Source organism: Phoxinus phoxinus (genome assembly GCF_949152265.1).
Source record: "Phoxinus phoxinus genome assembly, chromosome: 7".
Lineage (NCBI taxonomy): Eukaryota > Metazoa > Chordata > Actinopteri > Cypriniformes > Leuciscidae > Phoxinus > Phoxinus phoxinus.
The window spans coordinates 37,186,643-37,200,032 of record NC_136882.1 but is presented as its reverse complement, the minus strand read 5'-3'; the positions used below and the strand labels follow the sequence as shown (position 1 = coordinate 37,200,032).

The 13,390-nt window shown below is 41.0% G+C and overlaps 1 protein-coding gene across 2 annotated transcripts in view; it reads right to left on the bottom strand.

The window, feature by feature from the left end:
• Window positions 1-13,390, bottom strand: part of LOC307001768 (potassium voltage-gated channel subfamily H member 7) — a 123,044-nt gene that overhangs the window by 5,433 nt on the left and 104,221 nt on the right. For both annotated transcript variants that reach the window (XM_079618684.1, XM_079618685.1), the window contains 2 exons: window positions 11,294-11,521; window positions 6,195-6,351 (listed from right to left, as the gene is read on the bottom strand). In XM_079618684.1, coding sequence (XP_079474810.1) covers window positions 6,195-6,351; window positions 11,294-11,521 — 385 coding nt within the window. The remainder of the gene's footprint in view (window positions 1-6,194; window positions 6,352-11,293; window positions 11,522-13,390) is intronic.

Here is a 13,390-nt window from a genome sequence, read left to right as displayed (position 1 = left end):
TGATTTAAAAACGATTGTATTGCTTCCGTTGAAGAACACTGCGAAGCTGCTAAGTATAACACACCGTTGCTAAGTATAACACACCGTTGCCATGTAAAACAGAGCGTTGCCATGGACACGGTGTTCTTTAACGGAAGCAATACAATCGTTTTTAAATCAATAAACTCCTTTTTAAATCAATATTTTGTGTCAAATGATTGATTTATTTGGTAGGTAGCCATGTAATAAGCGGGATAATGTATAGCGAGGCGGTTGTTATAGCGAATTCAAAAATAAATTGTTATAATTACTTTTAGGCCATTAAAACCTCAGGAAAATGTGCCTGAATATAATGTCACAATGCAGGAAATAGTTGTGAAACAGGCTTCATTGTCTTTAATATAAATGTGATGTTAGATTTCGTGGTTAAATATGTCGTGTACACACACTTGTCAGGCCTCGTCAGACTCTGTGCTTTAAGATGTGTGATATGAAGCTCAGCTGATGCAGGGTTTTTGCTGCCTGGTGTGTGTCTTCCTCTCTAAGCCAGAATTACAGCTAAAAATACCACCTGCTGAGATTCTGCTCACCCTGCTGTGTGTGTGTGTGTGCACGTGTGTGCGTGTGTCTCTCTGTGTGTGTGTGTGTGTGTCTCTCTGTGTGTGTGTGTGTGTGTGTGTGTGTGTGTGCGTGCGTGTGTGTGTGTCTCTCTCTGTGTGTGTGTGTGTGTGTGTGTGTGTGTGTGTGTGCGCGTGTGTGTGTGTGTCTCTCTGTGTGTGCGTGTGTGCGTGTGCGCGTGTGTGTGTGTCTCTCTGTGTGTGTTTGTTTTTGTGTGTGTGTGCGCATGTGTGTGTGCGTGTCTGCGTGCGTGTCTCTCTGTGTGTGTCTATCTCTCTGTGTGTGTCTATCTCTCTGTGTGTGTGTGTGCGTGTGTGCGTGTGTGCGTGCGTGCGTGCGTGTATGTGTCTCTCTGTGTGTGTCTATCTCGCTGTGTGTTTGTGTGTGTGCGTGCGTGCATGTGTCTCTCTGTGTGTGTGTGTGTGTGTGTGTGTATGTATGTGTGCGTGCGTGCGTGTATGTGTCTCTCTGTGTGTGTCTATCTCGCTGTGTGTTTGTGTGTGTGCGTGCGTGCATGTGTCTCTCTGTGTGTGTGTGTGTGTATGTATGTGTGCGTGCGTGCGTGTATGTGTCTCTCTGTGTGTGTCTATCTCTGTGTGTGTGTGTGCGCGCGCACGTGCGTGTGTGTGTGTGCGCGTGCGTGTCTCTCTCTCTCTCTCTTTCTGTGTGTGCGCGCGCCCGTGTGTGTGTGTGTGTGTGTGTGTGTGTGCGCGTGCATGTGCGTGTGTGTGTGTCTCTCTCTCTCTGTGTGTGTGTGTTTTAACTGTTGTTATCTAAACTTGTCTTGTCAGCTGAGGCTAATTTTCACGTGCATGTGAATGATGACCACAAGCAATGTTTTGTTTAGTAATAATGTGTATTACAGGCGTGCATGTGGTTAGTGTAATTTGTTGTAGTGCACAGATCCCCTGGAAACATAGTGTAATGTACTGGAAGACTCACTCGCCTCTCAGAGATGCAAACAGTATTTTGGCAGTTCAGATGTTTCTTAAAGGTGCAGTTAGTGATTTCTGAGAATCATTGTTGATATTTGAAATCAACCCAAACAAACACACCCTCCCTTCATGGCTCAAGAGTGGATTTTTTTTTTTTTTTCATGGCAGAAGTGAAGCAAAATAAAGCTTCACAAGAAATAAAGTGAGGATGACCATGTGGAGCAGAAACAAAGTAACCTCGGCGTCCGTTTTCAGGCCACTCATGTCTCTAGTGCTACAAAGTTTTAATAATATTAACACGGGTCTTAAAGCTCCTTCTTATTAATCATAACCCTTCTTTTTCCAGTGATATTCCTCTGACCTTTCCTTTTTGTAATGTCTCTCAGTCATCTCTCTTTCTAATGTCTTTCTTCAAATCTCCCTCTTGTTTACTCTCTCTCCTCCCCCATCTTGAGTGGACACGCCCTCTACTGCTGATTGGCTCACTCTCTCTCCTCCCCCAACTTGAATGGACACGCCCCAGACTGCTGATTGTCTCACTCTCTCCTCCCCCATCATGAGTGGACACGCCCCCTACTGCTGATTGTCTCACTCTCTCCTCCCCCATCATGAGTGGACACGCCCCCTACTGCTGATTGGCTCACTCTCTCCTCCCCCATCATGAGTGGACACGCCCCCTACTGCTGATTGTCTCACTCTCTCCTCCCCCATCATGAGTGGACACGCCCCCTACTGCTGATTGTCTCACTCTCTCCTCCCCCATCATGAGTGGACACGCCCCCTACTGCTGATTGGCTCACTCTCTCTCCTCCCCCAACTTGAATGGACACGCCCCAGACTGCTGATTGTCTCACTCTCTCCTCCCCCATCATGAGTGGACACGCCCTCTACTGTTGATTGGCTCACTCTCTCTCCTCCCCCAACTCGAATGGACACGCCCCAGACTGCTGATTGTCTCACTCTCTCCTCCCCCATCATGAGTGGACACGCCCTCTACTGCTGATTGGCTCACTCTCTCCTCCCCCATCTTGAGTGGACACGCCCCCTACTGCTGATTGTCTCACTCTCTCCTCCCCCATCATGAGTGGACACGCCCTCTACTGCTGATTGGCTCACTCTCTCCTCCCCCATCTTGAGTGGACACGCCCCCTACAGCTGATTGGCTCACTCTCTCTCCTCCCCCAACTTGAATAGACACGCCCCCGACTGCTGATTGTCTCACTCTCTCCTCCCCCATCATGAGTGGACACGCCCTCTACTGCTGATTGGCTCACTCTCTCCTCCCCCATCTTGAGTGGAAACGCCCCCTACTGCTGATTGGCTCACTCTCTCCTCCCCCATCTTGAGTGGACATGCCCCCTACTGCTGATTGTCTCTCTCTCCTCCCCCATCATGAGTGGACACGCCCCCTACTACTGATTGGCTCACTCTCTCTCCTCCCCCATCTTGAGTGGACACGCCCCCTACTGCTGATTGTCTCTCTCTCCTCCCCCATCATCAGTGGACACGCCCCCTACTGCTGATTGTCTCTCTCTCCTCCCCCATCATCAGTGGACACGCCCCCTACTGCTGATTGTCTCACTCTCTCCTCCCCCATCATGAGTGGACACGCCCCCTACTGCTGATTGGCTCACTCTCTCTCCTCCCCCAACTTGAATGGACACGCCCCAGACTGCTGATTGTCTCACTCTCTCCTCCCCCATCATGAGTGGACACGCCCTCTACTGTTGATTGGCTCACTCTCTCTCCTCCCCCAACTCGAATGGACACGCCCCAGACTGCTGATTGTCTCACTCTCTCCTCCCCCATCATGAGTGGACACGCCCTCTACTGCTGATTGGCTCACTCTCTCCTCCCCCATCTTGAGTGGACACGCCCCCTACTGCTGATTGTCTCACTCTCTCCTCCCCCATCATGAGTGGACACGCCCTCTACTGCTGATTGGCTCACTCTCTCCTCCCCCATCTTGAGTGGACACGCCCCCTACTGCTGATTGTCTCTCTCTCCTCCCCCATCATCAGTGGACACGCCCCCTACTGCTGATTGTCTCTCTCTCCTCCCCCATCATCAGTGGACATGCCCCCTACTGCTGATTGTCTCACTCTCTCCTCCCCCATCTTGAGTGGACACGCCCCCTACTGCTGATTGGCTCACTCTCTCCTCCCCCATCTTGAGTGGACATGCCCCCTACTGCTGATTGTCTCTCTCTCCTCCCCCATCATGAGTGGACACGCCCCCTACTGCTGATTGGCTCACTCTCTCTCCTCCCCCATCTTGAGTGGACACGCCCCCTACTGCTGATTGTCTCTCTCTCCTCCCCCATCATCAGTGGACACGCCCCCTACTGCTGATTGTCTCACTCTCTCCTCCCCCATCATGAGTGGACACGCCCCCTACTGCTGATTGTCTCCAAAGAGTATAGAAGTAACAAGAGGCGAAACTCAATAGAACGTTCCATTGCAACAAACGCACCCGTGCGCAGAGCTGCAGCTCCGCCATCTTGGACTGAACGCGTCATAGAATTGAACGATACCGGTTCCAATTCAAAAGCTGTTAAGGGAACTAAATAGTTGTTTCTCGTTTTTAATATCTCTATAGCAGACATCCAAAGTCTCCCGGAAGTTCCGGGACTCTCCCGCATATTGATAGCGGCTCCCTGATGCCGGCAAATTAGCTAAAATCTCCCGAAATCTAGAGCGAGCGAGCAAGAGCGCGCAGCTCCAGACCGTGTTGCGCACACGGCAGAAAGGGTGAGGGAGTGAGAGACCTTGCATGTGTAATTAAACTTTTGCCATGAAAACACTCTGCTTTTATGTTCTGCTTTTTTATTTTTAGAAATTTGAATGGTCAATATGGATATTGCAATTTTGTCAATAGTCTGGAAAGTGGAAACATTTTTTTCCATATGATTCAGGTCTGGAAATGATTAAAATCAAATTCCATACTTTTCCAAACATATTTGTTGCTCAAGAAACATTTCTGATTATCAATGTTATGCTTAATATTTTTGTGGAATCTGTGATAAAAAAAAATCATGATTATTTGAACAATGGAAAGTTCAAAAGAACATCATTTATTTGAAATCGAAATTATATAAATAAAAAAATTAAAATAGGATTACTGCCACCAAAACTTTTGAACGGTAGTGTATATCTGTATAATAATATATGACAGAAATATGTAATAAATGAACCACTTCCAATCATAAATAAGAATAACTAATCTTCTGATATTAATCGGTTGTAATAATTTATTTAACTTCAACAATAATCTGGCAAATGTCTCCTTTGGAATATAGACCTATGGTTGGTCTTGTTTTAAAGCATTCTTGAATTACAACCATTTAAGTTTGAATAGTGATTTTCATGTCTATGCGAAAGGGGGGGGGGGGGGGGACAGTTAAAGGGTTAATTTAGTGATAACAATGAATTAATAAAGCGGTAATTTGCCAGGTTAGGTGTTATCTCTGAAAATATGCGATTTAAAAAGCCAATTTCGACCAAACACATAACGTTATAATAAACTGTTACTGCGGTTATAGGATAGCTTAATGTTACAGCACCTGTTATCGTTGCCGTTTGCTCACTTAGACGTTAATAAAAACCTTTTCTACTTTACCTCTCTGGATCTTTGGTGAATCTATGAAATGCTAGTTGATTGGTTGTATACTGGTAGTTGTTGCAGTTGATGGCAGAACACTGTTTTCTTTGTTTCCAATTGTTTCCAGACATAATGCTGTTAATGCTGTATAGTTGTGCTAACGGTAAAGCCGTTGGTTCAGTCCAAAAGGGCGTCAGCGCGACCGCAGCGCCATCTAGCGATTGTTGTCAAAACTGCAACGGAGTTTCGCCTCTTGTTACTTCTATACTCTTTGTTGTCTCTCTCTCCTCCCCCATCATGAGTGGACACGCCCCCTACTGCTGATTGGCTCACTCTCTCCTCCCCCATCTTGAGTGGACACACCCCCTACTGCTGATTGGCTCACTCTCTCCTCCCCCATCATGAGTGGACACGCCCCCTACTGCTGATTGTCTCACTCTCTCCTCCCCCATACTGAGTGGACACGCCCCCTACTGCTGATTGGCTCACTCTCTCTCCTCCCCCATCTTGAGTGGACACACCCCCTACTGCTGATTGGCTCACTCTCTCCTCCCCCATCATGAGTGGACACACCCCCTACTGCTGATTGGCTCACTCTCTCTCCTCCCCCATCTTGAGTGGACACGCCCCCTACTGCTGATTGTCTCACTCTCTCCTCCCCCATACTAAGTGGACACGCCCCCTACTGCTGATTGGCTTACTCTCTCTCCTTCCCCATATTGAGTGGACACGCCCCCTAGTGTCGAGTAGTCGAGAACGTTGTTCTCCAGCAACCAATGAAGACCATAGACTGGCATTTTTTTATATTGTTATGCATATTATGAAGACAAACTTAAAGTGTCACTATTATTTCATCAATTTGATTTAACTGATGCTCAACATATGAAATAACTTTAATCACCTGACCCCATACTGGTATATAATACCCACTTTTTTTTTTAACTATCCAATCAATTACCATCCAGAATGAAATCAACTGTTGCAACTAAAGCATTAATATTGATTGAGCAATCACAAGCTTGCGGCTCACTCCGAGCGCTGTGTAATGAAGCATTATTTCACCTGCTCAGGTGTTCCTGCAGTCGGTCTAGTCTGTGCTCCACTTCTCCATACGTGATGTCACCGTCCAGATCTTCATCTTCAGCGCCGGCCTGTTCCTGTGCAGCCGTGTCCACGTGCGCTTTAACACCGTCAGATAACCACCCGTCAGTCTGGAGATCTGAAACGGGATCAAACACACACACATTTGTGCTCATCCGAGTGTTGTTCATTTTAAAGCTTTTAAAAAAACAACACAATCGGCTATTGTGTTATTTTACTGTGCATATGATAATACATATATCTAGTATCTATTACGGATGATGTATTTTATGTGGGAAAGTAGAATAAAACGTGAAAATATATTGAGCTTGTGTTCAGCACAGACCTTTTTTCAGGCATTTAACCAAAAACCCGTTAAAAATACCCACTGAATTTGGGAAGATGGAAAAGGAAGTGCTAAAATGCTAATTTTTGGTCTATAAAAATGCATCATCCATGCAGAACTCCATTTGGCTTCTTACAAGTGAGAAATTAATTTGCATCAAAATACTATACAGTAGACCTTGATTGGACGCAGCAAAACCAATAGGATGTACTTTCTCCATCCAAGTTGATTAGTCTTTATTGAACGATGCATGATTATAATATTAGTTGCATTCATTATTTCCAGTTAGCATTGATTTTCTGTGTTGTCTGTGATTCTCCAAACACACCTGGACCCTGTAAGTTGAAACTACCTGTGAGACGATATCTAATGAAAAAACTGAGATTGCGTCTCGGGTGTGTGTAAAGGCCTGCTGTCTCTGTGTTAGCGTGTGTATTGGTGTTATATTGCTGTGACTTTCCTATCGGTGAGGCTCAGGACTAATAGAAACACTAAAGCCAATGGTTATCTCTCACAGACACCTGCTCCACGCTGACCAGAACGGCGGCCTACGCGCGAGACGACAGTTCATGTCCGATCAGAGAAGAGCAGTCATCCACGCCGTCGTCTCTGTGACAAACCTGTTCAGCGACGGTGAGGTTTCTCTTTAAAAGCATCATTACGGAGACCAGAAGTTGGGGAATATCCAATGTCGGCATCAATATTTTAGTTTTTTTCTCTGGAAGAGACATTTTAAGTGTGTATAAATCTGCTAAAAGTTCATTTCGTCAACTTATAAAAGTACACTAGCATATAGATGAGCTCAATATGTCGAAAGGGTTAATACTTATAATAAATACTTAATTACTTAAATTACCATAAATACTTATAAATGCTTAATACTTATAAGGGTGCACCATTGTTATTTTATTATCTATATTATAAATATACTATTATAATAGAAATACTATTATAGTTTTTATTAATATTTGAATCAGTTTTTTATTTTAAAATTTTCTGTTTTAATTTTACTTTTGCTTTATGAAAATAAACTAAATGAAAATGAAAATGTAGTCTTGGCAACTAGTTTATTTTTTTAATATTTTAAATATTAAAGTAAGGACATTTTTTATGGCTTTATTATTTTGTAAACTATAATAACCCTCGCCTGCACATTAAACTGAAAAAAAAGACACTCTTTAAATCATCAGGGGAACTTACATGACCTCTAATATGTCCGTTCACATCAGATGAAGTATTGTTCATAATCATGTATTATGTGTATTACGTGAATAGAGTTGAAAGGCGGATGCCTACAGCAAGAGCTGTTCGCTTCTTCCAGAACATATAACACATGAAAGCTGACAATAAATTATATATTTACTGTATTAAAGTTGAGGCAAAAATGAAAATTCTGTTATCATTTACTCACCCCTATGTCACTAAAAATATATATGCACTGTAAATATGTAATATATATATAAATAAAGTCATACAGGGTTTGAATGACATGTAACTTATTATGTCTTCTGGAAAATATGTAAATGTCTTATATAGTTTCTGAAGGGCAGTACTAAATGATGAAAATAAGATTAAGCAAAATAATATCTTAATATATATGTTTTTAATAACATAAAAAAGCATCTGTTATGTGTAATGGCGTATTCATGGCAATACTAATTAAAAACAAAATAACTTTTTTATGACCCCCTGCTTTTTTAAAATGCTTGACTTCATAAAAATGATATATTTTTTGATGATTCTGCAAGGTGTATATAAACACATGACCACACCAGTGAATTGGTTTGATATTTAAATGCTTCTTTTACGGTCAAACATCATTGATGTCAACGGCGCCGCAGCGGAGGGAAGACCTTCAGCGAGTATCGACTAAATCCCAGTCTGTTCCTCAAACAAAGCTATCATGTGACGTTATGAAAATATTAAAAATAAAGTGTACAAGTTATATGGACCACATTTGTTAAAAAATATATATATTTTTATATGCTTTTCAGAGCCTGACAGACTCGTTCCTCGTCCACATGAGAAAAGTGTCCTGAGGTTGGAACGACACGAAGGTAAATGATTATATCGCTTTAATATTTCAATGCCATGATAATCATGTTGAGTTTAGAGGGTTTGTGCAATGTTTGTGTGTGTGTGTGTGTGTGTGTGTGTGTGTGTGTGTGTGGAGGTCATATTCCAATGGCAATCCCCCTCTCTAGTGGTTGGTGGGCATTAGCTTGCTTGTCTGTGGCGCAGGAGGGAACATTGTGTACTCGTTGAGGAGAGTTAGGGAATAGATGCCCAGCGGATTTTCCCAAAGCCTGTAAAACGGGCCGCACTGTGAGCCTTAAGCTCCTGACAGACCCTGTTTTACCGGGCCATCTACCTCTCTCTCTCTCTCTCTCTCTCTCTCTCTCTCTCTCTCTCTCTCTCTCTCTCTCTCTCTCTCTCTCTCTCTCTCTCTCTCTCTCTCTCTCTCTCTCTCTCTCTCTCTCTCTCTTCTCTCTCTCTCTCTCTCTCTCTCTCTCTCTCTCTCTCTCTCTCTCTCTCTCTCTCTCTCTCTCTCTCTCTCTCTCATCATGCTGCTTTAGCTTGGATTTAGGAACAGACTGATTCGATCAATACTTTTTTTTTGTCAGTGTCTGAGCTCTGCTTTCCTTTTATACCCTGTCAAGCAGTGTTTTAAGGACTAACAATGTCTGAAAAGTTTTTAGGATGAATGTACAATGGTTTTTGTTTTGAAGTCATCCATCAAGCTAAAAGCCTGTTTCTTCTTCGCTGAAAGCACAGGATATAATACAGAGCGTTTTAAAAACTTGTGAAGGTCGACAGACTTCTTACTACTATTGCGTTGGCAGAGATTGTTCTTGAAGGATTATGATCGTTTACGAATGCAAAGCCAATAACAAGTGTTAGTAATGCAGTGTTTTCTTTATTTAAAGGTTTTTAAGTTGATTATTAATGTTGCCACCATGGTACAAATAATATAAATTATCAACTAAATATTCAAAATTCAAGATATTAAATACACAATTAGATTATTAATTAAAAGAAAAATTATGGTAGTTTTATTAACAATAGGTTGACAAAAGTCACAAGAAAATATTTTTTCCTATTATGAAACAACTTAAAGCATGTGTGGATAACTCATGGCGGTTGTGATGGTTTTGTGAGAAATGTTGAAATTATTATTTAATGCTATAATAGATTAATATTGTCATGGATAATTCTAAAGTGAAATACACAGGGCTATTTCTGCATAAATCCTTATCATTTTGAGATCGACCAAAATTTATTAAGCACAATGTGCATTTGGGAACAGAAACACAGATCATATAATGAACACTGTGTTCTCCTGAACGACTGGGAACAACTTCATTTTCCGTCAATGTTTCTGACTGACTTTAATATCCAGTCAAGTGCATCTGCCCAAATCAGGCAAATTAGACTCAACTTTAGTCTAAATCTCACCATAAACAAAAGCTAAATCAGCAATCATAAAATAGATTTTTCACTTAAAAAGGACCTATGATGCTTTTTTCCATGTTCATCTTTCTTTAGTGTGTCATATTGCAGTTTTAGCATCAAAAAAGTTCCAAAGCACAAAGTCCCTCCAGCGTGAGTTATTCTCTACATCAGTGTCACTGTTTCTGAACTCCCCGAAACTCCTCCATTGTAGTCTTGAGTTTTCTTCTGGGAACGAACATGTCACAATATTCCTAATTTACATAATTCATACGCAGAATAAAGGGGCGGGGCCTGGTTGAGTTAGTTAGTAGTGTGTTGAAATTGGTGGTTATGGTAAGGGGTGGGACATTTCCCAAACACGCTCAAAGCACTTGACCAATCACAACACACCGGTCCAGCTGACCAATCAGAGCACAGTGTGCTTTTCAGAAGGAGGGGCTTCATAGAGACAGGAACTAGACAGAGAGTTACTGACAGACTGGGAAGAGACGAGCTGCTAATGTCAGATATGGGAAAAAATGATGTGTTTTTTGAACATTTAAGCATGAAAACCTGTTCTAGTAGAGCCTAAAAACATAATCAAGGGGGCGGAAAGAAACCGAAAATTCTCGGCCAGCAGCATGTGTCCAAATTTTAATCTTAACCGTTCTATTTCATCAGAAACGATCTGAAAACAGGACTTTAAGTGTAAAATACCGAACTTGTCCTTTAATTTAGCCTATTCAGCCTCTCATGTATATGTTCTTTATGCTGTTGTGTCGCTGAATAACTGTTAATGTGTTACGCTAACACACCGGACACTATTCAGCTGTTGTTCTGTGTGCTGTTGTGCAGCTGAATAACTTGCCTTTCCAGATTAAATGTCTGTTCTTGGTCTTGGATTTTGTGAAATAAATTTCTAAATAAATGCGACTTATAGTCCAGTGTTTTTTTTCTCTTCATGACGCATTTTTCGACTCCGGAGCGACTTATAGTCTGGAAAATATGGTAGTTATTTTAGTCGATAAAGTTTTAAATATGGATATTTTTCTTACACGAACACATCGCTTCAGGAGGACTTTTTTAACCCCTTGCAGAGCCGCGTGGAGGACTTTTATCATGAACAGAAGCACTTTTATTATTTAATAAATAAAAGCTTATTTTTTAATATAACTCAGATTGTATTCGTCTGAAAGAAGAATGTCATATACACCTAGGATGGCTTGAGGGTGAGTAAATCATTAGGTAATTTTCATTTTTGGGTGAACTATCCCTTTAAGATGAACTACTACTAAATCCTCACCATCATACGTCTTTTTTTCGGGGTACTCCGCGGGAGGACTGAAGCCCGACGTGGAGGTGTAGCTCTGTACGGATGGATACTCTATTATCGCTGCTCCCAGAAGCCTTTGCTGCTCGTCTCTGGTGGTGTTACGGTCCTCAGAGCTTCTCTTAGAGCTGAGACGAGACTCTCGCCGCTCCGTCCGGCACTCGCTGTCCGATTCTTTCAGGCTTCCTCCTACGGGACGATCTGCCAGGGGTACAAAACATGTTGAAGATCAGACCCGATGAAAAACAACACTGTCCTAACATGATTTTAAGCAGAAAGAGATCTGACTAAAAATTATACTTAGAAAAAAATAATAATAATTTGTCAAAAAAAAGAGAAAAAAGATTCTACAATTTGTATTTTACTTAAAAAAAAAGAAGCTAATTATAGCTAATTTAGCTTCTGTTTATGGTGAAATTAAGCCAAAACAATATATTGACACACAATAATTAACATTTTGGCTAGAGAAAATATATTAAAGGTGGGGTATGTAATTCTCTTTTTTGGCCATTTTTTCAAAATCACTTAAAATCCTATTCCTAACCCACTTACAGCCACTGAGTTAGAAGCACTGAAATAAAAATTAAGCAATTTAATCATCTGTGGAGCAGGTAGGACTAAAAAAACACCAGCCAATCATTTCCAAGACCACCTAGAATCATTGGACAGTAAGTGTGTCAATCAATCGGTCGTACCATTGATTGGTCCATGTTCTTTGAATGGGTGGAGTCAAAGGAAAGAAGGTAGAACCATTTGAGTTGTGTATTTTCAAAATCTACCGGCCGTTTTGCAAATCACATACCCCACCTTTAAGTACAGTCTTTATAATAAATCATCTTTTTACTTTGAATGAATGTTTAATATTAAATAAAATGTAAGGTTTGAACCAAACCATAAATATAATTTGACAAAAAACAATGCATTTTATTTGGTAACACATTACAATAAGGTCTCATTAGCTAATTAACATTAGTTAATGTATTAACTAACATGAACTAACATTGAGCAATGTATTATTTTTGTACTAAATATATTCATCTTTGTGTAAGTTAATAAAAATACAATTGTTCATTGTTTGTTCATGTATGTCAACAGATAAACATTTTGATTTTAAAAATGTATTAGTGAATATTAAAAATGAACATTATGTTAACAAATGCTGTAGAAGTATTGTTCATGTTTACAAGTGTAATGAACAAATTAAACCTTATTGTGACCATTTTCTTAGAAGAAAATAGTTATATTTTTATAGTATATTGTTATAGAAAATAGTTATAGAATATAGAAAATATTTAATAGAAAATAGTTATATTGTTATAAAGAAATAGTTTAAACATAGCATAGCAATAACGTAGTAGCACAGAATTTCTCTCAACCCTTGATCATAAATCATAAACACTGTCTATAAGCATAAGATACATAATGTTAAACATTACAGTTCTTTTCACTGCTCATGTAAGATTATTGGCTCATCTATAGAGAGTTGTTATAATCAGCGAGGTGCAAACACACTGAGGTCTCAGTACATTAAGCAGTGTTAAGCTGTTTCCTTGTAATAGGAGTCAATGAGGTCAGAAACGCTTCACATAAAAAAATATTGACTTTCTCCGAGGACTACGGAGTAGATCATTTTTATGACCATAAATTTGATTCTCCCTGGTCGTTGAAGTTGTGCATTTAAACCATGTTAAGTGTTTTTCCACGTTAAGTGTTTTAAAATGTCCCAGCAGTGTTTTAAGAGCTCACCAGAGACGTAGATGTTCATCATGATTACAGCTTTAAAACAACAGTTTATCCTGCAATAATAACACTATAATGATGATGCCTCTTAAACAAGTCATGCAACTTAACGTGCTGGAGGAGACTTTACAGAGGGATCGAGATCGAGACCGAAAAGTGATGCATCTCTTGATGGAAATACATGTTGTGATGTTATTTCTATCAAGAGGCGCATCAACTTTTTGGTCTAGATCTTGTATTGACAATGCAAGAGTCCAGCACTCAGTAAAGTCTCCTCCAGCACATCCCAAAGACTTTCAATGAGTTTAAGATCTGAACTCAGAGGAGACA